At 47.6% G+C, this 21,757-nt stretch overlaps 1 protein-coding gene across 1 annotated transcript in view; it reads left to right on the top strand.

Moving 5' to 3' along the window:
• Positions 1-21,757, top strand: part of LOC144507765 (complement C3-like) — a 149,353-nt gene that overhangs the window by 99,758 nt on the left and 27,838 nt on the right. Inside the window, exons 27-33 of the mRNA XM_078235039.1 lie at positions 2,429-2,524; positions 5,694-5,844; positions 7,592-7,761; positions 11,906-12,064; positions 14,358-14,417; positions 17,056-17,146; positions 19,903-19,954. Of these exons, the coding sequence (XP_078091165.1) occupies positions 2,429-2,524; positions 5,694-5,844; positions 7,592-7,761; positions 11,906-12,064; positions 14,358-14,417; positions 17,056-17,146; positions 19,903-19,954 (779 nt within the window). The remainder of the gene's footprint in view (positions 1-2,428; positions 2,525-5,693; positions 5,845-7,591; positions 7,762-11,905; positions 12,065-14,357; positions 14,418-17,055; positions 17,147-19,902; positions 19,955-21,757) is intronic.

Below are 21,757 nucleotides of genomic sequence, written 5' to 3'. Positions count from 1 at the left end.
TTGAGTTGATAAGAACATAAGAACTAGGAGCAGGAGTAGGCCATCTGGCCCCTCGAGCCTGCTCCGCCATTCAGTAAGATCATGGCTGATCTTTTCGTGGACTCAGCTCCACTTACCCGCCCGCTCACCATAACGCTTAATTCCTTTACTGTTCAAAAATGTATCTATCTTTGCCTTAAAAATATTCAATGAGGAAGCCTCAACTGCTTCACTGGGCAGGGAGTTCCACAGATTCACAACCTTTTGGGTGAAGAAGTTCCTCCTCAACTCAGTCCTAACTCTGCTCCCCCTTATTTTGAGGCCATGCCCCCTAGTTCTAGTTTCACCCGCCAGTGGAAACAACTTCCCTGCTTCTAACAAAGAACCAAAACAATTACAGCACAGGAACAGACCCTTCGGCCCTCCAAGCCTGCACCAACTACGCTGCTTGACTGAACTAAAACCCCCTACCCTTCCGGGGACCATATCCCTCTATTCCCATCCTATTCATGTATTTGTCAAGACGCCCCTTAAAAGTCACTACCGTATCCGTTTTCACTACCTCCCCCAGCAACGAGTTCCAGGCCCCCACCACGCTCTGTATAAAAAATCTGCCTCGTACATCTCTTTTAAACCTTGCCCCTCGCACCTTAAACCTGTGACCCCTAGTAATTGACTCTTCCACCCTGGGAAAAAGCTTCTGACTATCCACTCTGTCCATGCCTCTCATAACCTTGTAGACTTCTATCAGGACTCCCCTCAACCTCTGTCGTTCCAGTGAGAACAAACCAAGTTTCTCCAACCTCTCCTCATAGCCAATGCCCTCCATACCAGGCAACATCCTGATAAATCTTTTCATAGAAATCATAGAAACCCTACAGTGCCAGAAACAGGCCATTCGGCCCATCGGGTCTGCACCGACCACAATCCCACCCACGCCCTACACATTTACCCGCTAATCCCTCTAACCTACACATCTCAGGATACTAAGAGGCAATTTTAGCATGGCCAATCAACCTAACCCGCACATCTTTGGACTGTGGGAGGAAACCGGAGCACCCGGAGGAAACCCACGCAGATACGAGGAGAATGTGCAAACTCCACACAGACAGTGACCCAAGCCGGGAATCGAACCCAGGTCCCTGGAGCTGTGAAGCAGCAGTGCTGACCACTGTGCTACCGTGCCGCCCATCTTTTCTGTACCCTCTCCAAAGCCTCCACATCCTTCTGGCAGTGTGGCCACCAGAATTGAACACTATATTCCAAGTGTGGCCTAACTAAGATTCAATAAAGCTGCAACATGACTTACCAATGTTTAAACTCAATGCCCCGGCCGATGAAGGCAAGCATGCCGTATGCCTTCTGGACTACCCTCTCCATCTGCGTTGCCACTTTCAGTGACCTGTGCACCTGTACACCCAGATCCCTCTGCTATCTTACCTATTCCCTTCATAATTTTATATGTTTCATTTTAAATATGACACGTGTTATAAAATATTTCAATGTCAATTTTTTTTCCTGATGTCTTTTTCCAGGCCTTTGAGATATCTTATTTGAAAAGTTTGCTAAACTATGAACTCCAGAATAAGAACATAAGAAATAGGAGCAGGGGTAGGCCATCTGGCCCTTCGAGCCTGCCCCGCCATTCAACAAGATCATGGCTGATCTGAAGCGAATCAGTTCCACTTACCCACCTGCTCCCCATATCCCCTAATTCCCTTATCGATCAGAAAACTATCTACCCGTGATTTAAACATATTCAACGAGGAAGCCTCCACCACTTCAATGGGCAGAGACTACTAACGCATCTGCTATTACCTCAGCCATTTCTTTCAGTACCCTGGGATGCATTCCATCCGGGCCCGGGGACTTGTCTACCTTCAGTCCTATTAGTCTACCAAGCACCACCTCCTTAGTAACAGTAATTGTATTAAGGACCTCCCCTCCCACCAACTCTTGATCTCTAATATTCGGCAAACTATTTGTGTCTTCCACCGTGAAGACCGACACAAAGAACTTATTTAACGTCTCAGCCATTTCCTCGTTTTCCACTATTAAATCCCCCCTCTCATCTTCCAAGGGTCCAACATTCACTCTAGCCACTCTATTCCTTTTTATATACTTGTAAAAACTTTTACTATCATTTTTTATATTTTGAGCTAGTTTAGTTTCATAATCTATCTTTCCTTTCTTAATCGCTTTCTTAGTCGTTCTTTGTTTTTCTTTAAAGCTTTCCCAATCCACTAATTCTCCACTATTTTTGGCCACTCTGTACGCATCTGATTTTATTTTAATACTCTCCTTTATTCCCTTCGTTATCCACGTCCGATTATCCTTTTTCTTACAGTCCTTCTTTATCACCGGAATATATTTTTGCTGAGTACTTTAATTCCTCAAAGTGGGGAAGTGGCTGAATGAAATGTTTCATTGTCTTTTCTTAATGCTTTAGGGAGGAGTTGCTGGGTCAGAAGGCAGTGCATCATTAACTGCATTTGTACTCATCGCCTTGCTTGAAGCCAGATTCATTTGCACACACACTTCAGAGGTAAAAGAATCCCGTTTTTATGGAGTTAAGTAATGAGGCAATACTTTGTTTTGGGTGACACGCCTAAATTTATCTTCAATATTCTTCCATCTCTCCTGAAACACCTGACTCTCACTGGGTTCCACTGCTATCAATCAGCAAAGCGAACCTCATTTAATTGGCAATTATTCAGCAGGTAAAATTTGGGTGTGAGTGCTGACAGGCTACCTGACTAGATGGATGTCCAAACATGTGTAGGGTAGGTGTCCTGGCCTTGCTGTTGAATCAAGTCCCAGATGTTCTGATTTTTTTATCCTGCACATTCAACCACTGTCGGGCAAACACCTTTGGGCTGAAGGGAGAATCCCTACAGTGCAGAAGGAGGCCATTCAGCCCATCGAGTCTGCACCGACCACAATCCCAATTCCCGCAACCCCACGCATTGGGTGGAATTTTACTGTCACGTCCGCCCGAGGTTCATACAATCCGGCCCGAATCGGGCGGCACGGTGGCACAGTGGTTAGCACTACTGCTTCACAGCTCCAGGGACCTGGGTTCGATTCCCGGCTTGGGTCACTGTCTGTGTGGAGTTTGCACATTCTCCTCGTGTCTGCGTGGGTTTCCTCCGGGTGCTCCGGTTTCCTTCCACAGTCCAAAGATGTGTGGGTTAGGTTGATTGGCCATGCTAAAATTGCCCCTTAGTGTCCTGGGATGCGTAGATTAGAGGGATTAGCGGATAAAATATGTAGGGATATGGGCCTGGGTGGGATTGTGGTCGGTGCAGACTCGATGGGCCGAATGGCCTGTTTCTGTACTGTAGGGTTTCTATGATTTCTATGATGATGCAGTTCTCCGGGCCTCGCCCGCCCCTGAATTGGGATGGGCGTGCCGGTAAAATTCCGACCATGCCGGTAAAATTCCAGCCATTAACTCTGTTATTCCCCTTGACGTTAGGGTCAATTTATCATGGTCAATCCACCTAACCCGCACATCTTTGGACTGTGGGGGGGAAACCGGAGCACCTGGAGGAAGCCCACGCACACACGGGGAGAACGTGCAAACTCCACACAGGCAGTGACCCAAGGCCAGAATCGAACCCGGGTCCCTGGCACTGTGAGGCAGCAGTGCTAACCACTGTGCCGCCATGCTGCATGGTTGCTTTAAGAGTTGATCACGTGATGTGATGGTGATATCATTGGGGTGTTTCACAGGCTCCTGCTGTTTGTACTCTGTACAGCAAGAAGGTCCTTCAATAAATCTGTTGCTGTTAGTGTGAATCTCCATGTGCAAGCTACATTTTTTTTTCCTTTTGTTAAAACCCACAACCCATAACGTAGTTCAAAGATTACAGCTGGGAAGGACAGTAGCCCAAGTTCACTAAATATGAGGTCAAAAGGAGAACTCCCGCATCACATGCAAATGATATGCGAAGCTTTGATGATCCCCAGAATATTTTTTAATTCATTTGATTGGGCATGAGTGTCATTGGCTGGGCCATTTCAGAGGAGCAGTTGAGAGTCAACCACATTGCTGTGGCTCTGGAGTCACATGTAGGCCAGACCAGGTAAGGGCGGCAGATTTCCTTCCCTAAAGGACATTAGTGAACCAGATGGGTTTTTCCTGACAATCGACAATGGCTTTATGGTCATCATTAGACTTTGAATTACAAATTTTATTGAATTCAAATTTTGCCATCTGCCTTGACGGGATTTGAACGCCCGTCCCCAGATCTTGTTTTGGGTCTCCGGATCACTAATCCAGGGACAATACCACTGCGCCACTGCCTCTCCCCCAACATTGGTGGTTTGTGTAAGGCTGGTGAAGAGATGTTTTATAATTTTCTTTAGTAGCTGTGAACCTAAAGACATAATTGGTAGATTAATTTTAAGCATTACACAATTTGAGGCACAGGTTCAAGGTAAGAGGGGGAAAGTTTAAGGAAGATACGCGGGGGAAGTTTTCACGCAGAGAGTGGTGGGTACCTGGAACGCGCTGCCAGAGGAGGTGGTGGAAGCAAATACATTGGCAACATTTTAAGAGGCATCTGAATGGGTACATGAATCATCATAGAAATCATCATAGAAACCCTACAGTGCGGAAGGAGGCCATTCGGCCCATCGAGTCTGCACCGACCACAATCCCACCCAGGCCCAACCCCCACATATTTACCCGCTAATCCCTCTAACCTACGCATCTCAGGACTCTAAGGGGCAATTTTTAACCTGGCCAATCAACCTAACCCGCACATCTTTGGACTGTGGGAGGAATCAGTGTAATAAAGAACATAGAACAAAGAAATGTACAGTACAGGAATTGTCCCTTCAGCCCGCCAAACCCGTGCCGACCATTCGGCCCATCGAGTCTGCACCGACCACAGCCCCACCCAGGCCCTGCTCCTGAAACGCCAGATATTTATCCCGCTAATCCCCTGACGCTAGGGTCAATTTAGCACGGCCAATCAACTTAACCCGCACATCTTTGGACTGTGGGAGGAGACCGGAGCACCCAGAGGAAACCCACGCAGACACGGGGAGAATGTGCAAACTCCACACAGACAGTGACCCGAGGCTGGATTTGAACCCGGGTCCCTGGCGCTGTGAGGCAGCAGTGCTAAACACTGTGCCACCGTGCTGCCCAGAAAACGCCAATTGCTGAGGAAAATTGTTACTTTCAACAGTAGGGCAGCACGGTGGCACAGTGGTTAGGACTGTTGCTTCACACAGTACCAGGGACCCGGGTTCAATTCCAGCCTTGAGACACTGTCTGTGCGGAGTCGGCACGTTCTTCCCGTGTCTGCGTGAGTTTCCTCCGGGTGCTCCGGTTTCCTCCCACAGTCCAAAGATGTGTGGGTTAGGTGGATTGGCCATGCTAAAATTGCCCCTTAGTATCAGGGGGACTAGCTGGGGTAAATATGTGGGGTTACAGGGATAGGGCCTGTGTGGAATTGTGTTCAGGGGCAGACCCGATGATCCGAATGACCTCTTTCTGCATTGTAGGGATTCTAGTCTATGGTTCTATTTTAAAAGTTTGTTCAAAATGCAACAAGATCCTGAAAAAAACAACAGAAAGGAGAGAGCTGATTTGATATATTGAATAAACAAGAGTCGTTGCAAATGCTTTCTCAATACACCAGCTGGTAACACTTGATTGAATATCATTTTAAATTCTCTCTCCGATTTATCCGTTTCAGGGTTATGAAAACAGTGTCAAAAAATCAGAAGACTACCTGGAAAATCGGATAGGTAATCTGCAGAGAGCGTACTCTGTGGCAATAGCAACATACGCCCTGTCACTACTGGATAAAGACAAATCAGATATCCTGATGAGATTTGCTTCACCGGGTAAGTCTTGCAAGTGGTCGCGAGAGCATTTTTCTCTCTGTCTTCAGAATTTTATTGCGGCCATTCTGTCCCATCTCCACACAACCAGGACGTGGGCAGCACGGTGGCACAGTGGTTAGCACTGCTGCCTCTCAGCGCCAGGGTTACGGGTTCGATTCCGGCCTCGGGTCACTTGTCTGTGTGGAGTTTGCACGTTCTCCCCGTGTCTGCGCAGGTTTCATCCAGGTGCTCTGGTTTCCTCCCACAGTCCAAAGATATGCAGTTTAGGGTGATTGGCCGTGCTAAATTGACCTTTAGTGTCAGGGGGATTAGTATGGTAAATACATGGGGTTACGGAGATAAGGTCTGGGTGGGATTGTTGTCAGTGTGGGCTCAATGGGCCAAATGGCCTCGTTCTGCACTGTCGGAATACTATGATTCTTTGGTAAGAAGACTCACAATGCCAGGTTAAAGTCCAACAGGTTTATTTGCTATCACTAGCTTTTGGAGCATTGCTCCTTCATCAGCCACTCACCTGATTAAGCAGCAGCGGTCTGAAAGCTCGTGATTCCAAATAAAACCTGTTGGACTTTAACCTGGTGTTGTGAGGCTTCTTACTGTGCCCACCCCAGTCCAACGCCGGCATCTCCACATTATTATTCTATGAACCCTGAATCATCCCCAAGTAACCCTGAGTCACGCCCGCCTCAACCCCCGAGGTCTTTGCCCGTACCCTCTCTACCCCTGAATAAGTAGTGTCACCTCGGAACTCCTTTCCGAGGTAGGCTCAACAGGTGCACGTCTTTTGAGAGCGACTGTGATTTGCTCCGTCATGGCATCTGTGCCTTCGCGGGGAGGATTTTTGACGGGAGCGGATGATACTCTCGTACAGGCCTGATAATAAGATGCAAATATATGGAAATTAGGTTCCCAATGTTACGTCGTGGGGGTTTGGTGGAGTGGGGGAGGGCGGGGGGGGGGGGGGGGGGGGGGGGGAGCAGGGCCCGCCACTGATTTGGGAGAGACGTTGGTCATGGCGAGCTTTCCAACCAACGCGACTATGACTTCCTCGCGAGATTTTCCAGTCCCGTCGCCTGACGGAAGCGAGCGCAGGAAGATCCTGGCCCAGGAGCCTTCTGCTTGAAATCAAGTCCTGCAGTTGGAAGGAGCGATCCCCCCTAGAGCCTCCAGCACTAGGGACCCGCGTTCAATTCCTGGCCTTGGGGCACTGTCTGTGTGGAGTTTGCACGTTCTCCCCGTGTCTGCGTGGGTTTCCTCCGGGTGCTCTGGTTTCCTCCCACAGTCCAACGACATACTGGTTAGTTGCAATTTCTACCCTGACTTCCCTCAGCGTGGCACGGTGGCACAGTGGTTAGCACGGCTGCCTCACAGCGCCAGCGACCCGGGTTCGATTCCCGGCCTTGGGTCACTGTCTGTGCGGAGTTTGCACATTATCCCCCGTGTCTGCGTGGGTTTCCTCCGGGTGCTCCGGTTTCCTCCCACAGTCCAAAGATGCGTGGGTTAGGTTAATTAGACACGATAAATTGCCCCTTCGTGTCCCAGGATGCATAGTGGGAGTAGTGGAGTTGCAAGGATAGGTACTGGGTGGGATTGTGGTCGGTGCAGACTTGATGGGCCGAATGGCCTCCTTCTGCACCGTAGGGATTCTATGATTCTAACCACATACCATTTTCTTTGAAATGGGTGGTGCACTTGATTTGAATTATCTTTCTTTGAATTAACTTCTTCTCCTTGTACCCTCCTTGAGACCAATCATACTGGGCAGATGAAGAAGCTGTCAACTCTCTGTACACGATTGAGGCCACGGGATACGCCATATTGGCTCTTTCACAGCTCAGGAAATTTGACCAAGCCAGCGAAGCGGTGAAGTGGTTGTCGCTGAGGAGCGAGTATGGTGGTGGCTTCAAATCCACACAGGTTGCATAACTTTACTTTACAACTGTGATGGAGCCATCCTTAAGAAATCTTGGAGAGTGGGAGGTTGAATCGCCATCAGACAGGGAATCGCCCTTTTCCCACAGGACAAAGACTTGTGTTTGTCCAGAGGTTGGGCCGGTCTCTCAGACCTCAGAACAAAATGAGTCATAGAGGTTTACAGCATGGAAACAGGCCCTTCGGCCCAACTTGTCCATGCCGCCCTTTTTTTTTGAAACCCCTAAGCTAGTCCCATTTACCCGCCATATCCCTCTATACCCATCTTACCCATGTAACTGTCTAAATGCTTTTTAAAAGACAAAATTGTACCCGCCTCTACTACTATCTCTGGCAGCTTGTTCCAGACACTCACCACCCTCTGTGTGAAAAAATCGCCTCTCTGGACACTTCTCTCCCCTCTCACCTTAAACCTATGCCCTCTAGTTTTAGACTCCCCTACCTTTGGGAAAAGATATTGACTATCTAGCTGATCTATGCCCCACATTATTTTATAGACCTCTATAAGGTCACCCCTCAGCCTTCTAGGCTCCAGAGAAAAAAGTCCCAGTCTATCCAGCCTCTCCTTATAACTCAAACCATCAAGTCCCGGTAGCATCCTAGTAAATCTTTTCTGCACTCTTTCTAGTTTAATGATATCCTTTCTATAATAGGGTGACCAGAACTGTACACAGTATTCCAAGTGTGGCCTTACCAATGCTTTGAACGTTCATTGGTGGATGTTTCAGCGCACAAGAGTTTGCACAAATAGTTCATTGTGGTTTAGTGCTTTTTAACTCATGTTTGTTAACGGGGTATAAGAAAACCCAGGCCAGGAACTCCAAGCTCTTTTGTGAAGTTAGCCTGGACCCTAAGTTTTACGTTCGATTTTGGCATTGGTGAGTGTAATAGGCTCACGGAGACAGAAGTCCCTTCACCAGGATTCCTTTATTTCCAACTCCAACAGCAGTATACAGGGTGCTGTAAATCAGCAGTCTACCTTCGGGAGCGCCAGAGGAACTGACACCCCCGGTTATATGCAAAGTAAAGTCTCCCTGATTGGCCCATCAATTGGCCCCTTAATCAGGGAGTTCGTATTCCAATAGGCCAACCTCAATGGTCTGATTCAAGTCATTACAGTGAGCATAAGTTGTTTCACTCCAGGTATGACTCAAATGACCCACTAGGGAGCTTTTATGAAACAAAGTTTATTTAAGACCATAAGACATAGGAGCAGAATTAGGGCACTTGGCCCATTGAGTCTGCTCCGCCATTCAATCACGGCTGATATTTTTCTCATCCCCATTCTCCTGCCGATTCCCCATAACCCCTGATCCCCTTATTAATCAAGAACCTGTCTATCTCTGTCTTAAAGACACTCAATGACCCGGCCTCCACAGCCTTCTGCGGCAAAGAGTTCCACAGATTCACCACTCTCTGGCTGAAAAAATTCCTCCTCATCTCTGTTTTAAAGGATCGTCCCTTTAGCCTGAGGTTGTGCCCTCTGGTTCTAGTTTTTCCTACCAGTGGAAACATCCTCTCCACATCCACTCTATCCAGGCCTCGCAGTATCCTGTAAGTTTCAATAAGATGCCCCCTCATCCTTCTAAACTCCAACGAGTACAGACCCAGAGTCCTCAACCATTTCTCATAGGACAAGCTCTTCAAACCAGGGATCATTCGTGTGAACCTCCTCTGGACCCTTTCCAAGACCAGCACATCCTTCCTTAGATTTAAGAATACAGTTAACATATATAGAAAGAAAATTAGCAATAACTTTTATCAATGACAAACAAAAACAAAACAACCAGAATAATGTATAACCCTTAACAAATATATCTAAGATGTTCCAATAAAACAATAACTTCCTTCAGACAAAACCCTTTTCACAGGTTTAACACAGCAAAGACTAATGCTCACGTGATGCTAGAACTGAGTCCTTTGGCAGTTCTCCTGATGCACTCAGAACAGTTTGAAGTCAGAACAGCTTCTCAGTCCACCAGGGAGAGACTCGGGTCCAGCCACCAGCAGCAGATTTTCTAGTCCAGGAAGGCTTTCAGCTAAACAGCATAATTTTCCAAAAGCAGGAAGAGAGAGAGAGAGAGAGAGAGAAACTTTTTTCCGGCTTGATGTCCCTTCTAAAAACTAAAGCCTGCAGCTCAGAACTGAAAATGAAAGCGCTCGTGTCACCTGACCTGCAAACATTCCTCCTCCTGACAATGAAGGGTCATAAAACTGGATTAAACTGGATTAAAACTGAGCCAATTAAAAAATAAACAACCCTAATTTAAAACCACTTAAGGAGCAATAAAAGGACTCCTTGTAGAGCGCTCAGCAACAATGACATCAGATAAGGCTGTGAGCATGATTTTTAAAAAAAATCTCTTAAAGGTACACTAACATCGCAATGGACTGCAAAGCCTTTGCCAGTGACACCCACATCATTTATTGCAAAAGGACTTGTTATAATCAGAAACTCCAGGGTGTTGTCTGGAGTCAACCTAGATCATAAGTTTTGCATTTTGAATTTTAGCATGGGTAAGCATAAGATATTTCACTCCAGGTACGATTCAAAGGACCTACTGGGAATCTTTTATCATACAAAGTTTATTTAAGAATACAGTTAACACATAGAAAAAAAATTAGCAATAACTTCTACCAATTAAAAACAAGTAAAATAAAATCAACCATGATATTGTATAAACCTTAACAACTCAATGTATATCAACATTCTGACAAAAATATACTCCCGGTTTCGGTTTAGCACAAAAAATATTCTGTCTTCTCTGGCTTCTCCATTCTGGAACTCCCAGCACCTCGAGGTAGAGATAATCCCATTGCGTGCCTCAAGCTAGCAAACCACCGACAGCAAACATTTCCACTCCAGGAAAATAATATAGATTGCTTCCAAATACTTTTGAATACCAGGAAGGGAGACAAAACGCTGCCATCCCGCCTGGGGTCCAAACATCTTCTAACTAACCAGCTACTAAAACTGAAAGTCAAATAAACTCTTGTGAGGAAAATAATCTGTCCCATCTGGACCTGTCAATCATTCTTCCCCCTCCCCAACAATTCCAAAAGGTCGTAAACTCCAAGAGAGTGCATTAGGCCCAGATTAAAAGTTAACAGAAAAAAAACCCAGTAAATCATTTAAGCAGCAATAAAAGGACATCCAGTCAGGCCGTTTGTTGCCTACTCATAACTGCAGAGAATATGGTTAAAAATTAATATCCTAAAGGCACAGTAGTGTCACAACTGGAGTTTTAAAGTAGAGAAGTGTTGTTGCAATTGTACAGGGTGTTGGTGAGACCACATCTGGAGTATTGTGTCCAGTTTTGGTCTCCTTATTTGAGGAAGGATGTTGCGGCATTGGAGGCAGTTCAGAGGAGGTTCACCAGATTGATTCCGGGGATGAAAGGGATGACGTATGAGGAGAGATTAAACAGTTTGGGCTTGAACTTGCTGGAGTTTAGAAGGAAGAGAGGGGATCTGATCGAGGTATATAAAATTCTAAAAGGGATTGATAAAGTAAATGTAGACCAAATGTTTCCTCTTGTGGGGCAATCTAGGACAAGAGGTCACAGGTATAGGTTGAGAGGCGGTAGATTTAAAACTGAGATGAGGAGGAACTACTTCTGGCAGAGGGTGGTGAATTTGTGGAACTCGCTGCCCCATAGCGCGGTGGAGTCTGAATCATTGAATGGGTTCAAGAAGGAGATGGATATATTTCTGATAAAAAAGGGAGAAGGGGAACAGGTGGGGAGGTGGATTTGAGACCAGGGAGAGATCAGCCATGATCTGATTGACTGGCGGAGCAGGCTCAAAGGGCTGAATTGTCTATTTCTGCTCCTAATCCCCATGGTCCGATGTACCCATGCCCCATGAATGAATAAAGCGTTATTAATTTCCAGACTGGTACAACCTATTCAGTTGTCTTTTTTTTGGCTTTACTGACCCCCTTAGGATTTGTCTTACCCTTTATCTTGTACTCCGAGAAGCCAGGATGTTTTTGCTGTTTTTATTTGCCTAGAACTTCAACTGAAACCCAAAATTATATTGATTACTCATTCTTATTTCTTAAGCGAGTAATTTTGAAAGTTTTGCGTTCTTCATTTAACAATTGTTTTACCCCCCTCCCCCACTCCAGGCGACAATGGTTGCTTTGCAAGGTCTAGCCAAGTACCAGGCTGATAAGCCTCCACTGAAAGAAATCGACTTGGATGTGGTTGTAAACATTCCTGGCAGAGAAGCACCTCTTAAATGGCGCTTCAACTCAACAAATAAATACGTATCGAAATCAGAAGGGGTTAGTTGTTACTTAAATTTTAACAGTTTATTGAACACAATTTTGTTTTTTGATTTGAATTGATATATTATTGTCACATGTATTGGGATACCGTGAAATGTATTGTTTCTTGCGTACAAAGCATACTGTTCATAGAGTACACAGGGGAGAAGGAAAGGGGATGGCAGTGCAGAATGTAGTGTTACAGTTATAGCTAAGGTGCAAAGATCAACTTAATATATGGTAGGTCCATTCAAATGTCCGATGGCAGCAGGGAAGAAGCTGTTCTAAGAGTCATAGCATAGCATCCGACAGTGCAGAAAGAGGCCATTCGGCCTGTCGAGTCAGCACTGGCCACGATCCCACCCGGCCCTAACCCCATAGCCACATGCTAGGCAGTTCCCCCTGACACTAAGAGGCAATTTAGCACACTCATCCACCTAACCCGCACATCTTTGGGAGGAAACCGGAGCACCCGGAGGAAACCCACGCAGACACGGGGAGAACGTGCAAACACCCCACAGACAGTGACCCAAGCCGGGAATCGAACCCGGGTCCCTGGCGCTGTGAGGCAGCGGTGCTAACCACCGTGCCACCGTGCTGTCCCTAAGTTCTTGAGTTGGTTGGTATGTGACCGAAGACTTTTGTAGAGAAAATGTTGGAAAATCTCAGCAGGTCTGGCAGCAGCTTAAGGAGAGAAAAGAGCTGACGTTTCGAGTCCAGACGACTCTTTGTCAAAGGCTCATCTGGACTCGAAACGTCAGCTCTTTTCTCTCCTTACAGATGCTGCCAGACCTGCTGAGATTTTCCAGCATTTTCTCTTTTGGTTTCAGATTCCAGCATCCGTAGTAATTTGCTTTTATCTAAGACTTTTGTATCTTTTTCCCAATGGAAGAAGGTGGAAGAGAGTACGTCCAGGTTGCGCGGGGTCCTTGATTATGCTGGCTGCTTTTCCAAGGCAGCGGGAAGTGTAGACAGAGTCAATGGATGGGAGGCTGGTTTGAGTGATGGACTGGGCTTCGTTCACGACCCTTTGTAGTTTCTTGCAGTCTTGGACAGAGCAGGAACCATACCAAGCTGTGATACAACCAGAAAGGATGCTTTCTATGATGTATCTGTAAAAGTTGGTGAGAGTCGTAGTGGGCATGCCAAATTTCCTTAGCCTCCTGAGAAAGTAGAGGGGTTGGTGGGGCTTTCTTAACTATAGGGTCAGTGTGGAGGGACCAGGACAGGTTGATAGCGATCTGGACACCTAGAAACTTGAAGCTCTCGACCATTTCCACTTCATCCCCGTTGATGTAGACAGGGGCATGTCCTCCACTGCGCTTCCTGAAGTTGATGACAATCTCTTTAATTTTGCTGACATTGAGGGAGAGGAGCATGGCCAATTCACCTAACCTGCACATCTTTGGACACTAAGGGGCAATTTAGCATGGCCAATCCACCTAACCTGCACATCTTTGGACACTAAGGGGCAATTTAGCATGGCCAATCCACCTAACCTGCACATCTTTGGACACTAAGGGGCAATTTAGCATGGCCAATCCACCTAACCTGCACATCTTTGGACACTAAGGGGCAATTTAGCATGGCCAATCCACCTAACCTGCACATCTTTGGACACTAAGGGGCAATTTAGCATGGCCAATCCACCTAACCTGCACGTCTTTGGACATTAAGGGACAATTTAACATGGTCAATCCACCTAATCCGCACATCTTTGGGTACTAAGAGGCAATGAGGTAGCGGACAGTATCCATTCGATGTGTTGCAGCAATTCATTCAAGTTACGTTGACAGTAACTCCCAACCTTCTAACAGCCACCAGGGAGATGAATAAGAGCAGCAAGGCCACACGAATACCAATTCTTCAATGTTTCATCTTCAGTTGCACTCAATCCTTCTTTACTCGGAAGGGGTGGGATTTTTCAACCACGCTCGCCCCAAAACTGGAAAATCCCACCCAAAGTCAACATGGTCTGTGCTCCCCCCCTTGTTACGTCTCCCATGGCGAGCGGGACGGGAATATTCTGCCCAGCATCTTTAGAACATCATCACCTCAAGGGTTGTGGCAAAGTAAGGGTCGCCATCATGTACCTGCTAGCTTGTTACTCAGAAAGCTAAGAACAAAATGGAAATCGCCAGACAGCTATTCTCAATTTTTTTGTTTTGCTTCTAGTTATTGGAATCCAAAAGAAATGAAGCCATTCTCATACCCTGAACCAAAGCTGTTACAGCTTTTCATCTTGAGGTATTGTTATATGAAATTGTCACCATGTAAGGCCAACAACTAATCTACACTCTTCATTTTTCAGTTGAAAGCTCAAGAAAAACTGAGAGTAATAGCGCACGGGCAAGGACAAGGACTAGTCAAGGTAAATGTCAATTCCAAGTACTTATTGTTTAGCACTAAAATACTGGGGCGATTGTGGTGGTTGTCCCGTTAAGGGACTCTGGGTAGTCAGAGATGGGTAGTCATGTGGATTATTCGCGTCAAGGGCTAATCAGATCGGAGGGATGGTTGGGTCTGAGGCTGGTGGGGGTGGTTGGATCTGGGGCTGCTCAGGTTGGTGGGGGTGGTTGAGGGGGGTGGTCAGGGGTTGGTCAGGTTGATGGGGGTGGTTGGGTCTGGTTAGTTGGTTGGGTGGTTGGGCCAAGGGTTGCTCAGTTGGTGGAGATGGTTGAACATAAGAACATAAGATCCTGAGAACTAGGAGCAGGAGTAGGCCATCTGGCCCCTCGGACCTGCTCCGCCATTCAATAAGATCATGGCTGATCTTTTTGTGGACTCAGCTCCACTTACCCGCCCGCTCACCATAACCCTTCATTCTTTTACTGTTCAAAAATGTATCTATCCTTGCCTTAAAAACATTCAATGAGGTAGCCTCAACTGCTTCACTGGGCAGGGAATTCCACAGATTCACAACCCTTTGTGTGAAGAAGTTCCTCCTCAACTCCGTCCTAAATCTGCTCCCCCTTATTTTGAGGCCATGCCCCTTAGTTTTCATTTCACCCGTCGGTGGAAATAACTTCCCTGCTTCTATCTTATCTATTCCCTTCATAATCTTATATGTTTCTAAAAGATCTCCCCTCATTCTTCTGAATTCCAATGAGTATAGCCCCAGTCTACTCAGTCTCTCCTCATAAGCCAACCCCCTCAACTCCGGAATCAACCTAGTGAATCTCCTCTGCACCCCCTCCAGTATATCCTTTCTCAAGTAAGGAGACCAAAACTGTACACAGTACTCCAGGTGTGGCCTCACCAGCACCTTATACAGCTCAACATAACATCACTGTTTTTAAACTCCATCCCTCTCGCAATGAAGGACAAAATTCCATTTGCCTTCTTAATACCTGCTGCACCTGCAAAGCAACTCCTTGTGATTCTTGCACAAGGACACCCAGGTCTCTCTGCACAGCAGCACGCTGCAATTTTTTAACATTTAAATAATAGTCTATTTTGCTGTTATTCCTACCAAAATGGATGACTTCACATTTACCAATATTGTACTCCATCTGCCAGACCCTCGCCCACACATTTAGACTATCTATGTGCCTTTGCAGACTTTCAGCGTCCTCTGCACACTTTGCTCTGCCCCTCATCTTAGTGTCATCTGCGAATTTTGACACTTGGTCCCCAACTCCAAATCATCTATGTAAATCGGATCTTGGGCTGCTCAGGTTGGTGCAGGTGGTGGTGGGGATGCGCTGGGGGAAGAGTCGGGCTGGGAAAGGTAGATTCTGATGCTCAGTGGCTAATCTCTGAGTCAGGCCTGATTTTAACCAGAGTATCCAGGTAAGTGCCGAATGTCTGATCCAGGCCTCAGACCCTGAGCTGAATGTCAGAGAGATTAATGGAACATCATCAGCTGTACGAGCCAACCCATCGGAAGATTAAACTTTACAAGCAATCAAAGCACATGTGTGCATGCCAGGGGATCCCTCCCAACAAGCTGCACGGACTTTAACCCAGTTTTTCCTGTCCTGGGCATCGTAAAGTTTAAAGTTTATTGATTAGTATGGGCGGCACGGTAGCACAGTGGTTAGCACTGCTGCTTCACAGCTCCAGGGTCCCGGGTTCGATTCCCGGCTCGGGTCACTGTCTGTGTGGAGTTTGCACATTCTCCTCGTGTCTGCGTGGGTTTCCTCCGGGTGCTCCGGTTTCCTCCCACAGTCCAAAGATGTGCGGGTTAGGTTGATTGGCCAGGTTAAAAAATTGCCCCTTAGAGTTCTGGGATGTGTAGGTTAGAGGGATTAGCGGGTAAAATATGTGGGGGTAGGGCCTGGGTGGGATTGTGGTCGGTGCAGACTCGATGGGCCGAATGGCCTCCTTCTGCACTGTAGGGTTTCTATGATTTCTATGAAGTAGACTTACAGTAATGAAGTTACTGTGAAAATCCTCCAGTCGACGGTGGCTCAGTGGTTAGCACTGCTGCCTCACAGCGCCAGCGACCTGGGTTCGATTCCCGGCTCGGGTCACTGTCTTTGTGGAGTCTGCATGTTCTCCCCGTGTCTGCATGGGTTTCCTCTGGGTTCTCCAATCTCCTCCCACAGTCTGAATAATGTGCTGGTTGGGTGCATTGACCATGCTAAATTCTCCCTCACTGTACCCGAACAGGCACCGGAGTAAAAGTAAAGTTTATTTATTAGTCACAAGTAGGCTTACATTAACACTGCAATTAAGTTGCTGTGAAAATCCCCTAGTCGCCTCACTCCGGCGCCTGTTCGGGTAACACTGAGGGAGAATTTAGCACGGCCAATGCACCCTAACCGGCACGTCTTTTGGACTGTGGGAGGAAACCGGAGCACCCGGAGGAAACCCACGCAGACACGGGGAGAATGTGCAGACTCCACACAGACAGTGACCCGAGCCGGGAATCGAACCCAGGTCCCTGGCGCTGTGAGGCAGCAGTGCTAACCACTGTGCACCACCCTCTAAGGTTCATCTGATACTATTATTTTCAGATATATTGCTTTTGATAAATGACGACGATTTGTGCTTTCACTCCACAGATTCTAACGAGTTATCATGTTCCGCTGTCTGAGCAAGTGACAAAATGCAAGAACTTTGAATTACGGGTGACAGTGGAAGAGGTGCCTGAAGGTGAGCTGCACATAAATCATCCGTTATTTCTCTAACGATGGCAAAACCCACTCTACGGTGCAACGAACGGCAAAAATCATCCTCGCATTTCCTTGACAAGATGGGACATTTTTTGTGTGCTCGGTAGTTGAAATATCATTGTTGTCCGCTCTAAGTGTTCTAAAGGGGAAGTTGATCCTCTCTCTGGGAAGTAACACCTAACCACACAAAGAGGAATACCTCGCCTCATAATCTGTTAAAGTGAATGTGAGAAGTGGTATGATCTGCTCTTCAGCAATTTTCAGTGGCTAAATCAAAGTCACGACCGGAGACTGACTCTGTAAAATCAACAAGAAGCACTTTATTCATCTAACTAACAGTGAACAGGTTAATTAAACTATTAACGACCCAAATAAAACACTATTCTAAAGGAATGCTGTTTAGATAAATATAATTCCCACTCATTAACAAAAAAAAAAGAATTTTTAGTCACTCTCTAAATTACAACTAGGTTTGTCACCTTCCGGAATCTCCTGTCTTCTTTTCTTCTGTCTGGAACCTCGATCTTCTTTTGCTATCTTCGCTATTGAGATGAGGCTTTCTTTTAAGACATAAATGTGGCTCTTACGTTGTCAGGTGCTGTTTTTATCTATTGTCCCACTGCCTGTTCTTTTGTACCTGCGATGACAGATCCACATCCCCACAATGGTTCTCAGGTTACCAAAGCATCAAATTTAAATCTGATAGGTTGCTGGTAGCTAAGTGCCTAATTTAAACCGATTGGGCAAAATTCGCACATTCAAATGCCTGAAACCTGTCACCAAGACAACCTTACTGTTTGGCCTTTGATATAATGTTTCAGTCTGTGTACTACATTTGCACCGGCAAGTACAGAAAGAAACACTACCTTTTTAACAATTTTGCAAACGCCAACTTTGCAACGTAAGTGTGATGGTTCTCAGTCAGTGGAATGGTAACAGGGTTCACAGTTAATAGGCCTAGTATTCCAGAGACATGGCCAATGATTTGGATAGATTGGGAAGTTAAACTCAGTTAATTTAATAAATCTGGAAGTTAAAAAAATAGGGAGGAATTTTGCCATTTCTTTTGGCCAAGTGTCATCCCGATAAGGAACAGTCGAGGGGGTAACCTGCCACTGGAACTGTCGGCTTTTCCCTCCATAGTTGTAAACTCATCATAAAAAAAAATAGTCAAGAGTTGGGTCCCACGACGTCACGCTTGTGGCGCAGGCTACGAATGAGGGCACCCCGATTTAGAAAATGAAAAATGGAAACAGCCCAGACCCAAACACCCCCACCAACCTGACCAACCCCAGACCCAACCAGCAATGTCCCACATCCCCTGAACGAATAATGATCTTGCTCACAAGTCCGGACAGGCTTTTAACCAAGACCCTGTCCGCACTCTCAAGTATATGTAGTTCCTTAGCGGAATTCAATGAGGAACAAAGGAGTTCTATCGGTTTCCTGGTGGTCTCTAAGTCAATTCCTAAGATCCGCTGATCCGCACATTCTTGTCATTGCTGATAGGATCTTACTGGACCCACACCAACCAATAAGGGCTGCGATTCTCCCAGAAGTGCTGAATTGGCCGGAAAACTGTTCTAGATCCCGGCTATTTTCTCAGTTCAGCTTCTCACCTGAATCTCCGTACTCTGTGCACTGCAGAGGTCCCAGTCGTGAATCCCGGGGAGGGGGGCGGGGCCTATTCGCGCCGGAGTTTGACAGTTCTGGAACTCTGCACATGCGCAGTAGCCCCGATCTGTCAGACTCCCCGTTTGCTGGCCAGCTCGATCGCTGGCCAACCCGGGACCCCCGCAGTGCTGCCCCTCCAGGCCCCCCCACAACAAGTCCTGGGCCAGCCCTGACCACCCCCCCCCCCGCCCCACCGCCCAGCGCGTCCCGATATTCAGCCCACCTCCCCAGCAGTGGCGATCCCCTCACCCCAGCAGACCCCCCCCCCCGCTGACACCCCTCGGTGTCAGATCCCCTCCCCAGAGGGCAGGGACCACCCCCCCCCACCCCCGGCAGACCACCCCTCCCTCAGCCTGCCCCAATCGCCGCCCTCCCTCCATCCCAGACCGATCCCAATGCAGAGTGGCAGCAGGACCCCCCCCCACCGAGGCACCCCTAGGCCCTGCCCACAAAAGGCCCCACCTCTTGGCACTGCCCGATGCCCGGTGGGCAGTGCCAAGGTGCCTCCGGGCATGGGCACTTTGCCCCATGGGCAGTGCGAGGGGGCACAGGCTGGCATTGCCAGGGTGCCCATGCCCTGCGCCCCCTGACCCTCTGGAGGGCCCAGATTGCCCCCCCCCTTCATTCCGGCGGGGTTTCCCACCAGTTCCCCGAATGTGGGGAGCTAGTCTAAACCCCAGCGGGATGAAGTACTCCTGGCGGGGTGAGAGATTCAATCGGGACCGGCAAGCTCCCGATAATGAAATGTAAAAGACATTTAAAATATATCAAAAAGAGGCTCAAATGACTCACCTGTCTTCCTGCCGGTTTCCAGCGTGATCTGACCGGTGACTGTTCGCCGGCTCTGGGAGATGTGCGTGCGTTCCCGTCGCGTGCGCAAATCCCGGTACAAGACCGGCGTCGCGCATCTCCCAGCCCGACCCGCCAGAAAAGGTACGGGTTGCGATGGGAGGATCGCGGCCATTATTGCGATTCCACATCCCTTTATCCACTTTTGAATATATAATTGCAAATTAAAATGTTCACGGTGGCAATAACTCATGTTGTTCTGCACTGCTACAGCTGCACGACCCCCAGACGCGCTGAACTCTCTCGAGGTAAAGATCTACGCACGGTAAGAAATTCATATTTCAGTCATTTGGAATTTTGTTTGTTACCTTATTGAGGAAATTCATTTGAGTTTGAAGTTTTAAAGTTTATTTATTAGTGTCACAAGTAGGCTTACGTTAACACTGCAATGAAGTCACTGTGAAAATCCCCTAGTCGCCACACTCCGGCGCCTGTTCGGGTACACCTGAGGGAGAATTTAGCACGGCCAATGCACCCGAGCCAGCACGTCTTTCGGATTGTGGGAGGAAACCGGAGCACCCGGAGGAAACTCACACAGACACAGGGAGAAAGTGTAAACTCGGCACAGACAGAGAGCCAAGCCGGGAATCGAACCCGGGTCCCTGACGCTGTGAGGCAGCAGTGCTAACCACTGTGCCACCGTGCCGCCCATTGAGTGCCCAGAGTGGGCAATCTAAACATGGAAAATAGGTGCAGGAGAAGGCCATTCAGCCCCTTCCAGCCTGTCCCACCATTCAATATGATCATGGTTGATCATGCACTTTCAGTATCCCACTCCTGCTTTCTCTCAATACCCCTTGATCCCTTTAGTCGCAAGGGCCATGTCCAGCTCCCTCTTGAACATATCTAACAAACTGGCTCCCAACAGCTTTCTGTGGTGGAGAATCCCACAGGTTCACAACTCCCTGGGTGAAGACGTTCTTCCTCATCTCAGTCCTGAGTGGCTTACCCCTTATTCTTAGACTGCGACCCCGAATTCTGCACTTCCCCAACATCGGGAACATTCTTCCCGCATCTAGCATGTCCAGTCCCATCAGGATTTTTTATTTTTCAATGAGATCCTCCCTCACATTCTTCTAAATTCCAGTGAGTACAAGCGTGAGTCTACGTTTGGAGTGTGGTGTGACCAGGCCTAAATAAAGAGTCGTGTTCCCTGACACCTGCCCGCGGGTAGTTATTGAAGAGATGCCTCAGTACAGCAAGATTTAACACCCTGGAGACGTACATATTGATGGTACCAGTAAACACTGTCATATTCAGGCATACAAGCCTCCGGGACACTGAGTGAGATTGTGCAAACCCTTACAATTATGGCACGAAAAAACTTGAAATAATTCTTATTAAGGACCCAGGTTCGATTCCCGGCTTGGGGCACTGTCTGTGTGGAGTTTGCACCTTCTCCCCATGTCTGTGTGGGTTTCCTCCGGGTGCTCCGGTTTCCTCCCACACTCCAGAGATGTGCGGGTTAGCTGGATTGGCCGTGCTAAATTGCCCCTTAGTGTCCCGGGATGCGCAGTTTAGAGGGATTAGCAGGGTAAATATGGGGGGTTATGGAAATAGGGCCTGCGCAGGATTGTGGTCGGTGCAGACTCGATGGGCCGAGTGGCCTCCTTCTGCACTGTCGGGATTTTATGAAGGAGTTGCCAAAATAAGTGTTTTTAAGGTCCGGAGTGAACAGTGCTCTGAAATCTCCATGTATCTCTCAACAAGAGCTCACAAAGCCTCATGATAAAAGCAAAACACTGCGGATGCCGGAACCTGAAGCAAAAACAGAACATGCTGGAAAATCTCAGCAGGTCTGGCAGCCTCTGTGGAGAGAGAATCGAGCCCAAGTTTCCAGTCTGGATGACTGTAATTGGAGAAAGGGAATGCAAAAGATAATGAAGGAACATGAGAAAGGTGCTAAATTATCATTCACATTCCCTTTGTCCAATTACAAGGTCGCACCCCCCCCCCACCACACCCACCGCCCCCCCCCCCCCACCCCCCCCACCCCCGCCATCCTCCCCACCTCATAGTATAAATCTCTTCTGATTTTCTTTGCTCTTAGCTCTGACACGGTGGCACG

Source organism: Mustelus asterias, chromosome 19 (genome assembly GCF_964213995.1).
Source record: "Mustelus asterias chromosome 19, sMusAst1.hap1.1, whole genome shotgun sequence".
Taxonomy (NCBI): Eukaryota; Metazoa; Chordata; class Chondrichthyes; order Carcharhiniformes; family Triakidae; genus Mustelus; species Mustelus asterias.
The sequence above is the reverse complement of the archived record's forward strand: the minus strand, read 5'-3'. Positions and strand labels throughout refer to the sequence as shown.